Source organism: Mus caroli, unplaced genomic scaffold (genome assembly GCF_978045245.1).
Source record: "Mus caroli unplaced genomic scaffold, Mus_caroli_1 scaffold_9, whole genome shotgun sequence".
NCBI classification, from domain to species: Eukaryota; Metazoa; Chordata; class Mammalia; order Rodentia; family Muridae; genus Mus; species Mus caroli.
Window position 1 is genome coordinate 103,147,306 of NW_028227264.1, and position 20,587 is coordinate 103,167,892.

Consider the following 20,587-nt stretch of genomic DNA (forward strand, 5'->3'; position numbering starts at 1 on the left):
AAAAAATTATCAGTTAGTTAAAGTGTGCTTCATCTGAAGCCTTCTTCAGGAAAGGGGATAGCAAAAGGCCTGGGGATACAGTTTCTAAATTCTCAGTTAACTCTGCATCTCATAGAGTGTGTTTACTTACAAAGATTTTCTTTATTTTATAAAACAGTCTCATTGATATAGTCACACTACTGTGCAGTCTTAGCATAAATAAGTTAATATCCACTCCAGAATGAAGACTAATCTGATACAGATTTTGCTATTAAAAATTAGTGCTGAATTTGAATTTTGGTTCTCAGGATTTTGACGAATGAATGATAATTTTGTTTATTTTTGACAGTTCAGTTAAAGAAATTCTGATTATATCTTTTTCTTAGAGTATAATTTATTTTAATCAATAAGGAATTATGGAAAATCAACTAATGTTCTTCTGTTGGTTGCTACTTTTGGCTGACATTGCCAAATAGGAAGACAAAAATTAGCCATTAGTCGTTTTGAGTAGGACAGTTTACTATTCCTCGAGTACAATATAGAGATTCCATACTAAATTTAAAGGCGTAAGTAAATTTGATAACTTTGAATTATAAAAAAAATATAATTTCTAGGTTTTCATAATTAAGCAAAAAACCTGACATGTGCTGAATTAGTGAAATAACACAGTCATCTGGCTTAGAGTTCTACATTTTTAATAAGATGTGTCACTGTGTGTGTGTAGGGTAGGGTATGTGTGTGAGGGCATTATCTCTTCTATGCATGTGTAGAGAGGTCCCAATATGTCAGATGTGATTATTCATCATTTCCTTCTTTGTGGCCTGAGACTGGGTCTCTCAATGTGTCTGAAACTTGACACTGTGATCCACAGAGATCTGCTTTTCTTTCTTTTTTTTTTTCTTCTTTTTTTTTCTAGAACTTTCTGATGTACTTTTAAATTGCTCATATGAGCACTTTCTAATTTCTTTCTTTTTTTTATATATTTTATTATTTTTTAATTTATTTTTTTTATTAGGTATTTTCCTCGTTTACATTTTCAATGCTATCCCCAAAGTCCCCCATACCCACCCCTCCCAATCCCCTACCCACCCACTCCCCCTTTTTGGTCCTGGGATTCCCCTGTACTGGGGCATATAAAGTTTGCAAGTCCAATGGGCCTCTCTTTGCAGTGATGGCCGACTAGGCCATCTTTTGGAGATCTGCTTTTCTTGTCTGTGTGTGCCACCAAACCCTGACCCCGGTGCTGCAGTTCTATAGACACATGGCAGAAGGCCTGACTTTTACAAGGGTACTGAGGATCTGTATTGAAATCTTCATATTTGTGTAGCAAACATTCCCCTCACTGACCCATGGTTTCATTTTTCTTTCATTAAGATTTTATTTTTTCCCCATGAACGGATATTAATTGTACACAGTACATAAGAACATTTTTGTTGGAGAGTTTTATTCCTCCAATACATAATCCTTTGCATAGGTCTTCTTGCTCTTTTTTTTCCCCTCTGGCCATGTTGCTTATTCTTTCATGTACATGAAAATTCATATATATATATTATATATATGGTGATATGGTGATATGTGTATGTGCTACAGAAAAAAGTAATTATAACTCACAAATATGCAAAGAGTGTTAACTACTAAGGAATAAGATTCAAAGATGCAATCAATAAATGGCTACTTTTTTCTCTAATTATACACACACATATATGTATATATGTATGCATACACACACACACACACACACACACGGTTCATGAATAGGAGTAAACATTCCTAAAACTAATTAATCTGCTTTGTGTGATTAAAAGGTGTGACAGCACTTTATGGCTAAAACAATCCTATCATGTATAGATAGGGTATCTTATCTGCCATTCCACTATTGATGGATACTTAGGTTGGTTCCATAACTAAGCTGTTGTCAATAGTTCTTCAACAACTAATATGCAAGTATGCATGTGATATGTTGACTTGGAGCTCTATGAGTGAATACCAAGAACAGTACAGCTGACTTTACTGCATATCTGTTTCATTTTGGGGGAAACATTCTTAGTGATTTGCATGCAGATTCAAGTAGTTTCGTTCCTACTGATGGTGGATTTAATCCTTTCTCCATAGTCTTACCAGTCTTTTTTGTGATTTCTTAATGACTGATATTCTGACGAGTCAGAAGGCATCGCAATCTAGTCTTAATTTTCATTTCTTAGATGGCTAATGAAGCTGAGCCCTTTGAATATATTTATTTGCACTACATCTTTTAAGAAATGTATTTATTTAATTACCCTTTTATTTCTTGGGGTATTTCACTCTTGTCATTTAGTAGCTAATGGTCTTTGTATATTATGGATATTAACCATCTGTTATTTTGCATAGCTAGCTGTCTCTCATTTGTAGCTTATCTAATCACTTGATTTTTTATTTTCTTATATAGAAATTTAACTTCATGATATCTATGTTTTCAGATGTTGGCATCATTTGGTGTGCAAATGGAGTCCTATTTAGAAAGTCTTAGTGTATACCCATAATTGGTGTGTTTCTCCTAACTCTTCCCTCTAACAGTTTCAGTGATTATGAAAGTTATCACATTAACCCCAAGTCTTTCTAAATGTTAGAATATAGGCATGATAGATTTAGATAAGATGCATATAAAATGGATATTTTATTGACATATGTGTTTTTTTAATTCTAAAATATTTTTTGCTGAATACATATTCTCTCATACAATATATCTTGACCACAGTTTTCCCTCCCTCCACCTCTCCCATCACCCTCTCTCTAATCACCTCACCTCTCCCCTCAGATTCACTCCCCTTCAGATTTCCTCTTTAGAAAACAGCCAGCCTCCAAGAGACTACAACCAAACAGGATAAAACAAGATAGAATGAGACAAGGCAAAAGCCCTCCTATCCAGGCTGGAGAAGGCATCCCAGTAGGAGGAAAGGATGCATTTTCATACAGTGCATTCTAATCACAGCTTTTCCTCCTTGATCCCCTTCCAGCTGTTACCCACTTCCCACCCACCCAACCCCATGTTCTTTCATTTCTTTCTAATTAGAAAGCAAACTCCAAACCAAACAAACAGATAAGCAAAACACAGGCAAACAAAGGGACAAAAAATGTGTTCCTTGTTGTTGTTTTTCTCTGAAATAGATTTTTTTTTATGGTTGAAAATTTGCATTCTATAGTCCGGGAATTCCTTTTATTCTTTGCATTCCTTCACATCCACCTTTTATTCTTCACATTATCTGTTTTCTTTATTCTAATTAACTAAGCTACCCCATAGGCCAGAAATATTTGCATACAAACATACATACATGCACACACACACATATATATACATATATTTTGTTTGTTTTTTATTACAGCAAATCAATATTTATATGCATAAGTCCTAACAAAATTTAATATCCCACATACTTAATAATGCACTATGTTATTCCAAGACATTTGAAATAATGAGCAATGTTATATAGTTGTACATTTTGTCCAGCAATGCTGAACTGTATTTTACTCTTTGGGTCCAGGCAATGAGCACATAACTTAAGGAATAAAGCATATCTTAGTGTATTTCTTTGCAGCAGCTCTAGCCATTACATAGCGTTTTCCCCACCTTCCCTGCTGAGAAGAAGCACCTCCTGATGTTGCTCTTGGTTAGTGCTGCTCTCTTCTGTGTTCCTCAGGCTGTGCAGGGCACTGGCTTGGCTTTCATTGCCTTTACAGAGGCCATGACACATTTCCCTGCATCTCCTTTCTGGTCAGTGATGTTTTTCCTCATGTTGATAAATCTCGGCCTTGGCAGCATGTTTGGAACGATTGAAGGGATCATCACTCCTGTTGTGGATACCTTCAAAGTGAGGAAGGAAATACTCACTGGTGAGAGATTACTCTTGACTTCCATGTAGCCCATTTATAAGTGTGAGATATCAGAGACTGCAATTAGACTGTGTTTATCTTGGATGTTATTAATATCTATATGACAATAGATTATAATTTATAATAATATAATGGTAGCTATAATTATTTCAGTGTATTAGTTTTTTTAAGGACAAAATATACACTTAATATAAGTTACATTTATACTTCTATCTTCTTCAAAATGGAGTTTGTATTTCTGTCCTATATTGATTACTTGTCGATTGTTCTGATAAAACACCATGTCCAAGGCAACTTATAGAAGAAAAAAATTTATTTGGGTTTGACACGTTGAGTGGGTTAGAGACACTGAGGGAGCAAGTAGGTGGACCAGCAGCTAAGAACTCACATTGGGATCCATAAAGAGGAAGTAGAGACGTTGCTTTAATTTTACTCATGTATGCTAGAAGGGGATTGAGACATGTAATATAGTCATTGTCCATTTATCTTAAGTGCCAAGAAGCCTAAGATGATGACTTTAAGTTGTGTGGAAAAGTCTTATGGTTACAAATGTATCTGTAAGTTTTTATATTAACAGCCAGTGTTAGTTTATGAGTCTGTTTCTTAGATGTTAAGCAGGAAACAAGTTTTAAATAGTTCTTCCTAGTTGTTGCTTGGATAATCAGAATATTCAGGCCTATACCCATCGCTTTACTTTGCACATTCAAGCTGTTTAAGCAAGATAAGTATGTAAATATGGATTGATGGTGATGCTTTTTCTGATTGAATTTTCTCTCTGTTATGCTTTACTGATAATCATATTCAATCAAATATGGAAGTATGTACGTTTGGCAATCTCATTACAAGCCACACTACACTCATTATTAATTCAAAATTGCATAGAAATTTGAAAACTACTGAAGCTTAATAAACGTACATTCTGTCTGGAAGGTCACTTTTCTATTAATAATAAACATAGGTTATGGATTTTATTTAAAAAAATTTTATACGGTTTTCCTTCAGTTTTTATTTGCACTTGGTAGGCATTATTTCCTAGAATTAAAGATATGAATTATATACTATTAAATTTATTAGAGGTTAACTATGTGTGACTCAACTCCCAACATGTAATTTTCCATAGAGTCAGAGAAGCTAGTGTATTCAAAAATTATAAAAATTGAAAAAAATGTTATTTGATTGTAATATTTTATAATGAGAGAAAGACTGGGCTTTGAGGAGGCTAATTGTTATTTTAATTTCTTTTCTTTAGTTATCTGTTGCCTCCTGGCATTTTGTATTGGCTTGATATTCGTGCAGCGCTCTGGAAATTACTTCGTGACAATGTTTGACGATTATTCTGCTACATTGCCTCTGCTAATTGTGGTCATCTTGGAGAATATTGCTGTGAGCTTTGTTTATGGCATAGATAAGTGAGTATACTTGATTTCCAGTAGTTATTTGTCAGCTCTATTTTGAAAAGTCCAATCAATATCTCATTTAACAGGGAAGAGAAATGGAAAGAGATGAATCTTCACCTAGTCAAATAGTTCACAGGCTTTTGTTGATAGGGGAATTTACTGAGGTGTTCTCCCCTGGTGCATGAGGGCTGAAAATTGAATACAATGTAAGGTTGCCTAAAATTCCAAGCATTGGATTAATTCTTATTATCAAAGAGTGACTTCCACACTTGATAAGTATTTCATATATTACAAGAACCTTAAGTTTCTTTGGTTTGTTGTTGTTGACCACATTTCATATATGGGAGAAAATAAGAGAAACAGGAGTTACATTCCTCAATTAGAACCTGATTAGCAGCAGATGTGTGATTCACAGATTTCCCACTTCTGTCTAAAGCTTATATCTTAGTTGCTTTGTTGAATTATTATGAGAAGTGGAGAGGGAGATAGACACACACATACACACCCACACACACATACACACCCACATACGCACACACACACACACATACACACACATGCACATACACACACACACACACACACACACAGAAACAGACACAGAGACACAGAGCAAGTTAATGGTTTATAGTATCAAACATAATTGGAAAAATGGTCTGTTTATTTTGAGATACATATATAATCTGCTGCATAATAACTTCAAATATAATTAACTGAATTTTCTGTATATCTAAATTTCAATAACACACTTTTTATGTAAGAAGAATGAACTTAATATGAAATGAAATATCAAACTCATATCTGTGGAAAAGCAATCTTTGAAATACTTATTCAATATAAGACATTTTGAATGTTAAAAATGTTTGTCTCTACCTGACATACAGACTGAGTGACGAGAGTCTTATGTAAAGTGCACATTGGATAAAGACTCAAGTCCTCTTAGGTGATATAAATTGCATTACTGGTATTGAATGAGTATTTTGACAAAGCTTAGGATGTCATACTTATTACTGCCCAAAGCTACAAGCTATGAAGAATAGGAAATTTCATTTAATAATTATGTTTCATGTGTCAAAAGTAGCCATTGAAATATGAAAAGTAAATAAAGCCCCATGTTTCAATGGCAGTTGAAAAACATTCTGGGTCATGGAAATGCATGGAGACTGAGGCGACTGAGCAAAGCACTAAATGCTACAGCTAGCATGAAGACTAAAGTCCACATTCCTAGAACCCATGTGAAAAATGTGGTTGGGCGGAATGGCCTTCCCATAATCCCTTCAGAAAGCAAAGGGAGGTGGAGATCTCGAATAGCTGGCTAGCCCAAAAGATAAAGTTCAATGAAAGACACTGTTTGAATATATCATGATTGAGGAAGACACACAGTGTCAACACTGGGGACACACACACACATGCATACAGATATGTAAACATACATGCATACATGCACACCATGCAAACTTACATACATACTAAAACTTCAAATTAAGATAGTGGTGAGATATCCTTATTCATTTACAGCACAAAACATTGCAGAGAATGTAGACTAAAAGGAAAGCTCACTAATTGTGTATGGAGCTATAAAATAGTGCAAACACTTCAGAAAACACTCTTCCAGCTCGTGATAAAATGAAGATATGCTATCATATGACATGTCAGGTACACAGTTTGATATTTGCTAAAAGGGGTTGACAATATATTCCAGATTAAAAAATCTGGCCCATGAATGTTCATAGCAGCTTTCCACACAATGAGCAAAAGCTGCAAATAGTCAAGATGTCTTTCAACAGATGAATGAATAAAGCATCCATCTAGAGAATCAAATATGGTTCAATCCTAGATAAATTCCTACCAAGCCATGAGAATACTGTTGGAGATATAAATGTCCATTGCTAAGAGACAGAATATGTATTTTATAATACTGTATCTTGTCAGATGCCAATTTATTGTAGACTATTTAGACAAGAGCAGCCTTTCACAACAGTTGGAGGTAGGGACAGATGTATTGAGCCCAAGGGATGTTTAGACAGATATAATAATGTCCCTCCAATGAGGAACATCTGGGTTCTTTCCAGCATATGGCTATTATAAGGCTGCTATGAACATAGTGGATCATGTGTCCTTATTGCATGTTGGAGCATCTTCTGAGTATATGCCCAGTACACATGGAGGGAACCATGGCTCAAGCTGCATATATGTAGCAGAGGATGGCCTTGTTGGACATCAATGGGAGGAGAAACCCTTGGTCCTGTGAAGGCTCAATGTCCCAGAGTAGGGGAATGACAGAAGAGGGAAGTGGGAGTGGGTGGGTTGGTGAGCTGGAGGAGGGCAGAGGGGCTAGGGGGTTTTCAAAGGGGAAACCAGGAAAGGGGATAACATTTGAAATCTAAATAAATAAAATACTTAATTAAAAAAATAAAATAAAAAGAAAAGAAAAGAAAACAAAAGCCACTGATTCCTAAATTTCATTGTGCTAGAATCTGATATTGTTATGAGATTCCTCTCTCAAACAATAGGTTATCAAATTAGATTTGCATTTAAATATTTATTATTTTTCCAAAGTCTTGTTAGAGGATATCAGTTTTAATAGCAGTGTTCCTAAACAATAGTAACAAGAGAAGGAAAAGTAATGTTGACAAGAGCTACATTTGTTGAATACCTATTGAACATGAAATAGTATATTCTACATATGTCATTTATGATTTTAACAGTACTTTCATGATAGATATAGTATTTCTTGAAATATAAATGCAGTTCAGAGAGAGAAAGATGTGTGTTAAGAGATGGCAGGATTGTCATTTGAAATAACATATGTTGTTTTCAAAGGTCACATTTTATTTTAGGTTCTGAAATAGAATTGCCATGCAAGAATTTTCTCATTTAATTAGTTTTCCTTCATCTTCACTGATCTGTGCTTTCATGAGCTCACTAACCACATGTACTTTTACCTGAATCTCCATTAATACAGTTTAAAGATGGTAGAAAATTAATAGTAAGTATCCTAAAATCCAAACTTTTGAGATACCAAATAGTTTAGCACAGAAAAAGAATATATTGAAGCATAAGAACATAGCAAATATTAGTAAATATGAATGCAAATGTAAAAGAATATCCTAAAATCTGAAAATGATAGCAGCATAGTTCTTTGTTGTTTGAATTTTTCTTTTGTTTTTAGTTTTTCATTGTCTATATTAGTGAAATGGAAGACTCATAGCCTGTAGCAAGAAGAATGAATCTTCATAAAAGGTTGAGAAAAAGCCACTGTCAACCTCAAGACCTATGTGGTGTCCTGTATGTGTAGGAGGGCAGTACAGAACGTACAGACATTTTTCTGGCGTTTTCTTTAATCTCTGTAGTTCATTACAGCAAAGGATGCTGTGTCCCGGATTCCAACCCTCATCCCTTGCTGTAAGGTCTGCAAAGAGCTCAAACAGGAAGATGAGAGTGAGGGAATGAAGTAGTCTCAGAAACATACAAAGCAGAGTTCCCTTCCAAAGTAAACTCTACTCTGAGGAGAAAATGAGGAGGAGATAATTAATTTAGTAGGATAGATATCATCAGGAACAGCACAAGAAGAAAGAAGAGATTAGCAAGAGGAGGAACCCAGAACTCATAGGTCTGAGCCATTACAATGCTAAAGTAGAGGTGCCCTAATTTGTCCCTCCTGATAATTCATGAAAATGAATTTTATTTAAATGTACTCAAGTTTCATGGAAAGTAAGTCATTTCAAAAGTAAGAAAATGTGGGTCTGAGACACGGTAAAGAATGAAAAAGTAAAAATATTTCACAGGATATGCAAGTGAAGGTTTAGAATTGATGGAGGCATCACAAGGATGGAGTTTTGGATTATTTAAAATTTTAAAGTTATGATAGAGAAAAAAGTAGATTTAAGAACAGGAGTATGGGAAGTCAGGTTATAATTGTGCATGAAATGTAGACCTGTCATAAATGAGGCTCAAAATAAAGGGAACATAAAAGAGAGCACAGTGGCTAGTTGCATGAGAATAGAAAATAATTTTTATTTTTATACTTTTAGTAAAATTAAGTAAAGATAATGATTGGTTTAGAGAAGGGAATGTAGGAGAAGTTAAGAAAAGACTTTATATACATGCACACATACCTATAGGTATATATAAGATGTATATTATTTGTTCTGATATATAACTTGCTCTTATATATCCATATTATTTATATATATAACATTCTCTAATACATATATCTATTATATATATCTATATCTAACAAATGTACTAATGTATAAAAACATATTACATATGTATAATATACATATCTTCCTCTAATATGTATCTATATATTAGATGTATATAATCTCTCTCTCTCTCTCTCTCTCTCTATATATATATATATATATATATATATATATAGTGTAACAAATACAAAAAAATATATATATACCGTAACAAATACAAAAGCTATACTGATGAAACTGACCTGAAATAAGTAATTATGTGATTGTTCAAAGGGCACCCAGAGTTCTTTATAATTAGATATAATAGTTGACATCAGATCTCTAAATTTTTATTACTAGAAAAAATATACAGCATTCTACTAAGCAAAACTTTACTTTGATAAAGCAAAATCAATGCTAGTGAAAATATGCTTGTCAACAGATCTTCTTTCATGTATTATTTGTAAACAAGATATGTTTATAATAAAGTAAAGAACTAATTTTTTACTTGACTAAACTGACATTTGAGTGCAGCAACTGTTGATAATCAGAGTTGTCAAAAAAAAGTAAGTAAAATATTTATAATCTTACTGTAGAATTCACCAAAGATCTGGACTTAGATTTCTAGAAAGTCTGCAAGAAACATTAGTACAAGAGCTAGTGGGTGACAGTTGAGATTCACTTCATTTATTTATGTATTTATCACTTCATTACATTTTCATTCACGTGTGAGTGTAAAACATATTACAGTGCACCCATGGGAGCCAGGGGACCACTTTCAAGTACTTGGTCTCTCTTTCCACTGTGTGGTTTCTGGGAACATAATTCAGGCCATTGGTGGCCAGGGCCTTTACCCACTTAGTCATCTTGGTTGCCTCAAGATTCCCTTTTGCTAAGCATAAAGGAAGGTGACTACTTTGCAGTGGTTGTATGCTGTTAGGGTATTGGTGCTGTATACCTAGTGACTTTTTCCCTATAAATGATGGTACAGTAACCAGACAAAACCTGAAAAGTAAATGTGACCACCACTCTGCTTTTATGGCTAACTTGTGAAGTGTAAGGGAAATAGGTAGCTTTGTGAAGAAGAAAATGGAGATGGACTCATACAAGCGCCACTGGGAAATTATAGGACAAAATAAAGAGACAATCCCTGGAAACACAAAAAATAGGGGAGGAACTTGAAGAATAAGATTGAACTTGAGAGATACGTCAATGAATTACAAAACGGGAACATTCTTTCAGGAATGACACTACTAAAAAAAAAAAAAGTGAAAATTCCCAAAATATATAGACACCCATTGGTTTTATTTGATGATATCACGGAATCATTACTGTTTATGTAAAATGATGATGAAGATGATTAACAGAACAGACCATTTTTCATTTATAAAATAATCTTCCATAGTATATTTCAATAATTGGCTGAATGTCTACGTTAACCAAATAATAGCCTTGTTTTATTTTGATAAGTGAATATTCAATGTATAAATCATCTTTTATTATGAATCTGGGCATAGCTGTATGTATACATATATTGAAGTTGTGTCTGTTCTTGTGTTTGTGGAGGCCAGTGGTTAACACTGGGTTCTCCTATTTTATTGCTATCCGTCTTATTAATTATTTATTCTGGAAAGGATCTCTCTCTGATCTCCGGGCCTGCTATGTCATCTGAACCAGGTGATAATAAGGCCCTGGGATTTGCTAGTCTTTATTTCCCTAGCGCTGAGGTTTAGATGTGCCTTGGATTTGTATGGGGTTGCTGGAATCTGAACTTGGGCTCACATGCTTGAATGTAGGCTCTTAGTTCTCAGAGCTATCCCCCTATTCCTTGAAACTGTAATCAGTACAAAACTCACTAAAGTGTATAAATATAGATTTCCGTCCAGTAATTAAGATAGTATAATAAGATGGAAGAATAATTAAATATTTTCTTTTTAACCAGGTTTATAGAAGACCTCACAGACATGTTAGGATTTGCTCCAAGCAAATATTACTATTATATGTGGAAATACATTTCTCCTCTAATGCTACTAACGTTGCTAATAGCTAGCATCGTGAATATGGGATTAAGTCCTCCCGGATATAATGCATGGATCAAGGAGAAGGTAAAACACAAAATAAGAAAGGCTTATTTTAAAGTGAAAATATGCCACCACTTTGTATTTTGTTTTTACTTTCTTTGCTTTGTAGATTGATTTGTTTTATTTTGTTTTTGCTTTTGACTCTATTGTTCTGGTTTGGGGATGCTAAGATTTATAATATATACCTCCCACTGCTGCAATGCTTACAATACACTGTGAACTTCTTTAACAAATAAGACGATCAGTCTTTAACTTACTATTAGACTAGATCTCTTCATCTTATCACCGAAGAACAGTGATTGCACAGCTTTTTTCTCCTGGAAACAGAAAACCTCCAGAAATATCTTTCTTTAAAAATTAATTACATTTCAGCTACCTCCAACACTTAAAACACATATTAGTGATAAAGACATAATTTAAACATAAACTGAATCAAGAATTTATTACAATTGGTTTCTATGACCAGTCACTATGGAAGGTCTGTTTTGAGGTAGAACTGCTCACATTGCCTCAAACATGAGATCTGTGTTAGCTGTTATAGACCAGTGTGCTTACTTTAACTATTCAGTGCTCAATAATCCTATAAAATAAAAAATATTCACAATGGAAACACAGACCAGTCTGTCATCCTTATCAAAACCTGTGGGGCCAGATGTGCTTCAAAGTCTAGTTTTGCAGATTTTTGAAAGAAAGTATGGTACACACAGCAAATATCTATTGTTTCGTGATGAAATATACCAAAGCAGTGACTGAGAGGTTTGCTGAGTTCCTTTCAATTTTTGATGGTTTTCCTAGGCTAACAGATGCAGTTGCATTCATGTTGGGGAGTTGTATCACTCTCTCCCTCCCTTCCTCCCTCCCTCCCATCCTCCCTCCCTCCCTCCCTCCCTCACCCCTCTCTCCCTCCTATTTCTTCCTCTTCTCCCTCCCCCATCCTCCTCCCCCTCCCCTCTCTCTCGCTCTGTGTGTGTCTTTCTTTCCCTGACTCCCCTTTTCTTTATCTTATTCTAAGGTTCTATCAAGCATCACATTGCCAATGCAGAATTCTAGCCATATTCTGAATGATTAGACTTTATAATCATTGAATTTGTTGAATGTCACTTCCATAACTTACTGTCAGTCAGAATTTCAAATTTCAAAATTTCACATATTAACCCAAGACCAATGTAACTCCTTCATAAGAGCACTTAGAAAGACTGCTGACATTTATTCTCTCCCCGGGTTTCCCAGGCATCGGAAGAATTTCTGAGCTACCCGATGTGGGGGATGGTTGTCTGTTTCTCTCTGATGGTGCTGGCAATACTTCCTGTCCCAGTGGTGTTCATCATTCGTCGCTGCAACCTCATAGACGATAGTTCTGGTAACTTGGCCTCCGTGACCTATAAGAGAGGAAGAGTCCTGAAGGAACCTGTGAACTTGGAAGGAGATGACGCAAGCCTCATTCATGGAAAGATACCGAGTGAAATGTCATCTCCAAGTTTTGGTAAAAATATTTATCGAAAACAAAGTGGTTCCCCAACACTGGATACCGCTCCCAATGGACGCTATGGGATTGGGTATTTGATGGCAGACATGCCAGATATGCCAGAGTCTGACTTGTAGCTGAACGAAAGCAGGGGTTGAGTTTGGTTAATGTTTATCAGTGAGCATTGGTTCTACTATGAGAAGCATTGGGCTTCACTTATCACAAGGTGATCTCAGGTGTCCATGGCTATGATCTTTAATCCCAACAGTTTTAGACAGTTCAAGAACAGCAATCTTCAGTTTACATTTGCTCAGAAAGGATGGCAGACAAAGCTTACATTGACTGAGGTCATATTTTGCCAGGATTTTTTTTAAAAAAAAACAAGCACTTTGGCATATTTTCAAGTATTTCTATCTCTTAAAAAAAGGTGTTACCTCAGTTTCTAATAATTTCTGGATTTAATATCATTGGCAATTTTAAAAAACTCCCTGGTATATCTTACAATTCATATTTTTGCCTTCAGCGTAAGTTCCAGTATTACCATGAACAGTTGTGTGAGCCGGTGCCTCTCAGCACATTCCCATGAGTATGTTCTGTAGATAGTCCGTACTTAATTTTGGTAGCATTGAAACCTTCCTAGGCACTTAGTTGGAGAAAACTGCAAAGTATTTTCTTATATGATAGCTGCATAGAGCAATAGTATCAAAGAGTAAGAAGGCACTGATGCTGGGGAAAAGGTTAGGTCCAGATGTGACTGAGGGTTCCATGTGGTTGGCTGTATAATTTGTGTAAAATAGGTGTGTGGAAATGATTGAAAGGAGTGGCTCCATAATCTCAAGAATTATGCAGACTGCATTTTTCTTATGCCGTGTGCCTAAAAATCTACTTAATATTTATTGTGGTTTTGAGATCACTTATAGTATATTTATATAATATACTTGCAATGCATAGAGATGCCTATCAGGACTCTTAAGTGCTGATTTGAAAACTTGAAGCAAGATAGCATTTTGATTTCATATGTTTCTGTTTTGCTTCATTTTATGCAAATACAAATTCTTTTTTAAGTGATTGTTAAAACTGTATGGCATTACATTTTAACCTACAAATAAACAAAGTTTAAAGAACGGAGTTCGTGTCCCTCATTGAGTTTTGCTTGGATCACCTGAACTGGATTATGCTTCTTACAACTCCTCTCAGCTGGATTGTCTTGCGTTTCAGCCAGGGCTTAAGCAGTTTATAATAATCATCACATTTCAAGTCGGATTAACAAAGTCACAGGGCGGAGAACACTTGCCAGACAAATAAACAAGAATGTAATAACTGCCGTGTGCTTTAACATAGTCTTATAACATGGAAGAGTGCTTCTAGCTTCTAGCAAACTGTGTATGCAGTTGAGTGTCTCAATGGTTTTCATGTCTGTGATTAGCTAAAGAACAGGACATGTTCATGTGCATGAAACAATTTTGAATACACATTACAGTGTTATTAGTTATAATTAGATTTCTTATGTACCTTTCCTTTACCAGATATTAAACCCAGCATACTATGCATTCTACACACGTGCTCTACCACTGAGTCATAATATTTTTCCAGCCGTGTTAATATCCATCATTTAGATTAGCCATCCACATTCATTCGTTACACATAACTGTAAGTTTGTTTCTTCCGGTTTCCTCCCTTACCGTGATGCTGGTAACCTTTTGTTCTCCTCTCAGTTTCCAACTACATTGGTTACAAAAAACAACCAACCAACCAAACAAACAAACAAATAGCACAATAATAAACACATATGTAAGGGAAAGAATGTAATATTTGACTTTCTCTTTCTGAAATGTTTCACGCCATTGTTGGATTCTTCTGTGTTGTCACAGATGGTAGTATCTCCCTTTTTTTAAGGCTAAATAATGTTCCACTGCTCTTTATATGTCTCAGTGCTTTAGTGGACATGTATGTTGCTTCCATATCCTTAGTCTTTCACATGATGTGGCAGCAGATGAAGTTCTGTGAGGATATGATTTCATTTCTCTTCTGGTAATGTTTGTAGTTTGGGATCCTTCCTAAACATAGCTCTATCCTCTACTCACAAACATGAGGGACATTGGCCAAGACATTAAAGTCAAGTCAAATGTCCCCCTTTTTAGTATTGCCATCCAATCAATTCTTTAGCTGTCCTTAAGTAAGCTTTGCCTTGATTTCAGCATCTGTCAAATAAAAGTCTGAGCAAGATATGCTAGTTCTCAGCTGTGAACTCAGTACTCAGAAGATGAGGCAGGGATATTGTGTATTTCAAATTCAAACTTAATTAGATCGTGAGATAGAAGGGCATGGTACTAGATAGATACCCTGCCTCTAAATAAATGAATAATTATAAAGATAGGCTTCACGCGTCATACACACTGAGTCAATGCAGCATGATAATTCAAACCTAGGGACAATCGTTTAATTACTCATTACTTATTGCCAGTATAAGATGTATCTGTCCTTTCTTAGTGACTGCATTACATTAGCAGTAACAGCAATAGCAACAACAGATAATTTAAAATAGCCTTCTCTATGATCTAAAATTTGAAGTTAATTGTTTTTCTATACTACCTCTTCAAGATTTGACCTAAATTTAGAGGAGTGGTAAAGCTAAGGGACATCTCCTTGCAACTACAAAGTAGACTTAAAGTGGTAGGATCCTTACTGTGGTGCTGAGGATAACATGAAGGATGAGAGGAAATGTGTTTCAGGGTGGGCTGAGGGTCTCCATATAGAAGACATGGTTACAATACAACTAGATTATGGAACATAATTGCATGAAGATATATTTGTGTTACTGTACATTTGTGTATTTTACAATAGCACTTGCTTATGATTTATTAGATTTGCTTCTACTGCAAGGGTGAGAGGTTACTTATTGAAACATGAGTATACTGTAACAAGGTCATTACTGCAAGTCCTACTCCATCATGGATAACGACATGGACAGTACATCGTGGGGTTCCTTTTCAATCATCTTTTCACTTTCTATACATTCTAGTATCTCCCGAGATTACTGGCAATGGGAGGGTGGCAGGGAGATGTAATGGATATAAATATAAGCTCCTTTACTTTTCTACTAGGAAGTGGTGATATACTTCATAGGTTTCATCCAGTTTTAGGGTCAGGAAGATAAAATTGTGTTGAGATGTCTCAGTTGGTTGACTCCTATCTTGACAATATGAGCTTAATTCCAAGAACCCATACTGGGTAGATGAAGAGACCTCCACTTGTGTGCTATCACACACACACACACACACACACATACACACACACACTCACACACATACAAAAATAAATGTAGAAAGGTACTTTTATCTTTTTATTATATGTATTTTTTATTCCGGGTCCTTTGCATATACATTATGGCTTCCAGTTTAATGTTTTTGTGCAATTTCCGAGTTTGTGAGAGACTAGGTGCCTGTATTGATATCTCTTTCCTGTGACCATTTCAAATACAGCTATTTCCTTCTTTTGTTCATGTTTCTGATGAGATAGATTTTTTCTATTTTATGATATTATACTTACTTTATTATCATCCCTTGTAAGTCCATTTGTTTTCTAATGAGAGACAGAATGGGGGGGGGTAGATATACATTAGAAGGGAGGGGAGAAACTGAGGAATAGAGGGAGAAGAAATGTTAATTATACATGATAAAAATATTTCCAAGGAAAATATTTCCAAGGAAAAGTAAAAAAAAAAAATCACATTTTTTTATACACCAATGACAAACATGGTGAGAAAACAAGCACACTTCCTTTTACAACAGTGTCAAAGAAGGTAAGATACCCAAAATAAACCTAACCAGAGAGACAAAAGATCTCTACAATGAAAACTTTAAATTTCAAAAGAAGTTGAGAGAGGTGCAAGAAAAATAAGAAGTCCTCCCATGTTCATGGATTCGTAGAATAAATATTATGAAAATGATCATTCTATCCAAGTCAGTGTATATTAAATTCAATCAAAATCCCTATAACTTTCTATATACAAAAACCAAAATTTGAATGGTATATATCCAATATTTCTATCACTTTGCCTCCTTAATTTCAGCCCAGCAGCCCACTTGTTCAAAGTTTGTGGGCACTTTTTGTCATTTCAATCATTTTTCATGAACTGCTTCAGGAAAAACCAGAAGAAGAACCCAGCCAACCAATGTGCTCTTCTCAATAGCAGTTACCAGTCTTCATTTACTTTACCCAGGTGTAGTCACTATTAAACCAAATCTATGACTTATTTTTAGAAGACAGCTAATCATTTATATAATGCTTACCTTAACATCAGAGGATATGTTTATTCTCTATCTTGAAAATTTATTTATCCAGTTTACAACCCAATATCAGTCCAGTACCCTCTCACCCAAGTCCTTCACCAATTCCACATTTCTTTTGAGAAGAGAAAGGCCTTCTCTGGGTGTCAACCCCTCACTAAACTCTAGTGGGATTAGGCGCATCATCTTATACTGAGGCCAGACAGGGCAGTCCATTTAAGGGCCAAGGATCAACAGACAGGTAGGCAAAAAATTTGTGGACAGTTCCTGAGCCTGTTGTGGGACCTGCTTGTAGACCAAGCTGCACATCTGCTACATACGTGCTGGGGACTTAAGTCCAGCCTATGCTTATGTTTTGGTTGGTGTTTCATTCTCTTGGAGCTCCAAAGTATCCAGGTTAGTTCACTCTGTTGGTCTTCCTGTGGAGTCCCTGTCCTCTTCAGGTCCTTCTTCCAGCTATTTTGTAAGAATCACCAAGCTCCATCTAATGTTTGGGTGTTAATCTTTTCACCTCTTTCCATTGGCTATGAGGTGGACCCTCTCAGAGAACTGTTATGCTAGAATTCTCTTTGCAAGCACAGCAGAGTTATCATAAATAGTGTCAGGGATTTGTTTGTGCCTGTGGGATGGGTTTCCATCTCTGGTGACTGAAATTTTTGCTGGGTATAGTAGTCTGGGCTGACATCTGTGGTCTCTTATGGTCTATGAACAAGACCTATGCATAGGCCCTTCTAGATTTTAGAATCTCAAATGAGAAATTGAGCGTAATTCTGATAGGTCTGCCTTTTTATGTTACTCGGCAATTTTCCCTTGTTGCTTTTAAAACTCTTTTTTCTTTTCTGTGTATTTAGTGTTTTGATTGAGGTGGGAGTATATTCTATTCTGGTCTAATATGTTTGATGTTGTGTAAGCTTCTTATACCTTTATAGCCATCTCTTCTTCAGGCTCGGAAAAATTTCTTCCTTGGTTTTGTTGAAGATGTTTTCTGGGACTTTGAGCTGGGATTGTCTCCTTCTTCTATTCCTATTATTCTTAGGTTTGGTCTTTTCATAGTATCCCAGATTTCCTGTATGTTATGTCATGAACTTTTTAGATTTTTTTCATTTTCTTTGACTGATATATTGATTTGTCTTATTGTATTTTCTACGCCCAAGATTCTTTTTAGTTCCTGTATTCTGTTGGTGATGATACATAAATCTGTAGCTTGTGTTTTCTCTCCTAGATTTTCTAACTTCAAGATCACTTCTGTTTGTGATTTCTTTATTGCTTCTATTTTCCCTTTCAGGTCTTGAACAGTGTTATTCATACTATTTATCCATTTTCCTGTATTTCCTAAAGGGATATATTCATGTCATCTTTAAAGGCCTCTATCCTTTATAAGAGTAGATTTAATATCTTCTTGTGCCTTAGGGTCACTAGGATGTCCAGGGTTTGTTGTAGTAGGATAACTGGTCTCTGGTGGTTCCATATTGCCCTGGGATTTGACTGTGTTCTTATGTTATCCTCACACCTGTTTGTTTCCTGTTGACTGAATATGGTTGGTCACTCCACAGTTCTGTTTGATGCTATTACTACTATCATGATCTGAAACATGGTGAAGGTTTTGCATATGAAGTCACCTATTGCACCGTCTTCAGAGGAGGTAATTATAATATGCATAGGGTGACAGTTAATTCCTATAAAAAAGTTGTTATAAAAGAGCAAAGCTGACTCTTGACTGTCTGAATATCTGACTTGCCACAAGAATGCTTCCTTTCCTATGTCTTTCATTAAGTTTCAGTCAGCAAAGAGGCTATATAGACACAGTTGTTATCAGAAGGTGAATTGATGGGTATACTGGATTTTTACCATTCAAACTGAAATAGGAGCTGAATTAAACCTCCCCATTTAAAGTAATTGAACAAACTTGAGTGTTTTGTCAAAATGAGAGAAAATTGACAAGTTTATAGACTAAAGTTAGTCTAGTTAACATAACACATACACACACAGACTCACACACATTCAAATATTCAAATATCTCATATATATATATGTGTGTGTGTGTGTGTTATTGAAAGTTAAAATGCTTTTTTATTGGTTATTTATTTATTTCAAATGTTATACCTCTTCCCGGTTTTCCCTCCAGAAACCTCCTATCTCATTCCCCCTCCCCCTGCTTCTATGAGGGTACTCCCCCCTCCCACCCACTCCCACCTTACCACCTGTTCTAGCATTCCCCTACACTGGGGTATCAAGCCTTCAGAGGACCAAGGGTCTCTCCTGCCTTTGTTGCCAGATAAGGGCATCCTCTGCTAGATATGCAGCTAGAGCCATGAGTCCCTCCATGGGTATTCTTTGGTTGGTAGTTTAGTCCCTGGGAGCTCTGGGGTGCAAGGTTTGGTTGGTTGATATTGTCATTCTACCTATGGGGTTGCAAATTCCTTCAGCTCCTTCATTCCTTCCCCTAACTCTTCCATTGGGTCCTTGTGCTCAGTCTGATGGTTACTGCAAGCACCCATATCTGTATTGATAAGGCTCTGGCAGAGCCTCGCAAGAAACAGGCTATATCAGGTTCCTGTCAACATGAGCAATAGTATCTGGGTTTGGTGTCTGCAGATGGGATGGATCCCCAGGTGGCAGAGTCTCTGGGTGGCCTTTCCTTCAGTCTCTGCTCCACTCTTTGTCCCTGTATTTCCTGTAGACAGGAGCAAATTTGGGTTAAAATTTTGGAGACGGGTGGGTGGCCCTATCTCTCAACTGGGGCCCATGCCTAACCTCCAGATATGGTTTCTACAGGTTCTTTCTCCCTTTTTTTTGGGGGGGGGGGCATTTCAGCAAATGTCATGCCCAATGGTTCCTGAGATCCTCTTGTTTTCCTGTTATCTGGAATTTTCTGGTGGCTACCACTAATTCCCCATCCCCTGCTGCTACACACCTCTGAAGTCCTTAACTCTATCCTCTCTTTCAGAATGAAAAAGAAATGTTGAAGGTCTTTATATCAATTTTGCTTTTGCTTGAAAAGAGATAAGCTCAATTGTAACTAGGTTTCCTAGCTACACAAAATGTTAGTTTTGTTACTTAATACCCATGTGACTAATTTATGTCATTTCTTCATGCATTCATTTCGACATCTGAAGTCAGACTTAGTGCTTACCTATATTAAATCAGATAGGGGACTAATATCCAATATATATAAAGAACTCAAGAGGGTGGACTCCAGAAAATCAAATAACCCCATTAAAAATGGGGCTCAGAGCTAAACAAAGAATTCTCACTTGAGGAATACCGAATGGCTGAGAAGCACCTGAAAAAATGTTCAACATCCTTAATCATCAGAGAAATG

General features: G+C 35.9%; 1 protein-coding gene across 2 annotated transcripts in view; it reads left to right on the forward strand.

The window, feature by feature from the left end:
• Nucleotides 1-14,097, forward strand: part of Slc6a15 (solute carrier family 6 member 15) — a 52,204-nt gene extending 38,107 nt beyond the window's left edge. For both annotated transcript variants that reach the window (XM_029482159.2, XM_021174754.2), the window contains exons 9-12: nt 3,654-3,846; nt 5,096-5,255; nt 11,373-11,535; nt 12,742-14,097. In XM_029482159.2, coding sequence (XP_029338019.1) covers nt 3,654-3,846; nt 5,096-5,255; nt 11,373-11,535; nt 12,742-13,113 — 888 coding nt within the window. In that variant the 3' untranslated portion in view covers nt 13,114-14,097. The remainder of the gene's footprint in view (nt 1-3,653; nt 3,847-5,095; nt 5,256-11,372; nt 11,536-12,741) is intronic.
• The last annotated feature ends 6,490 nt before the right edge of the window (nt 14,098-20,587 follow it).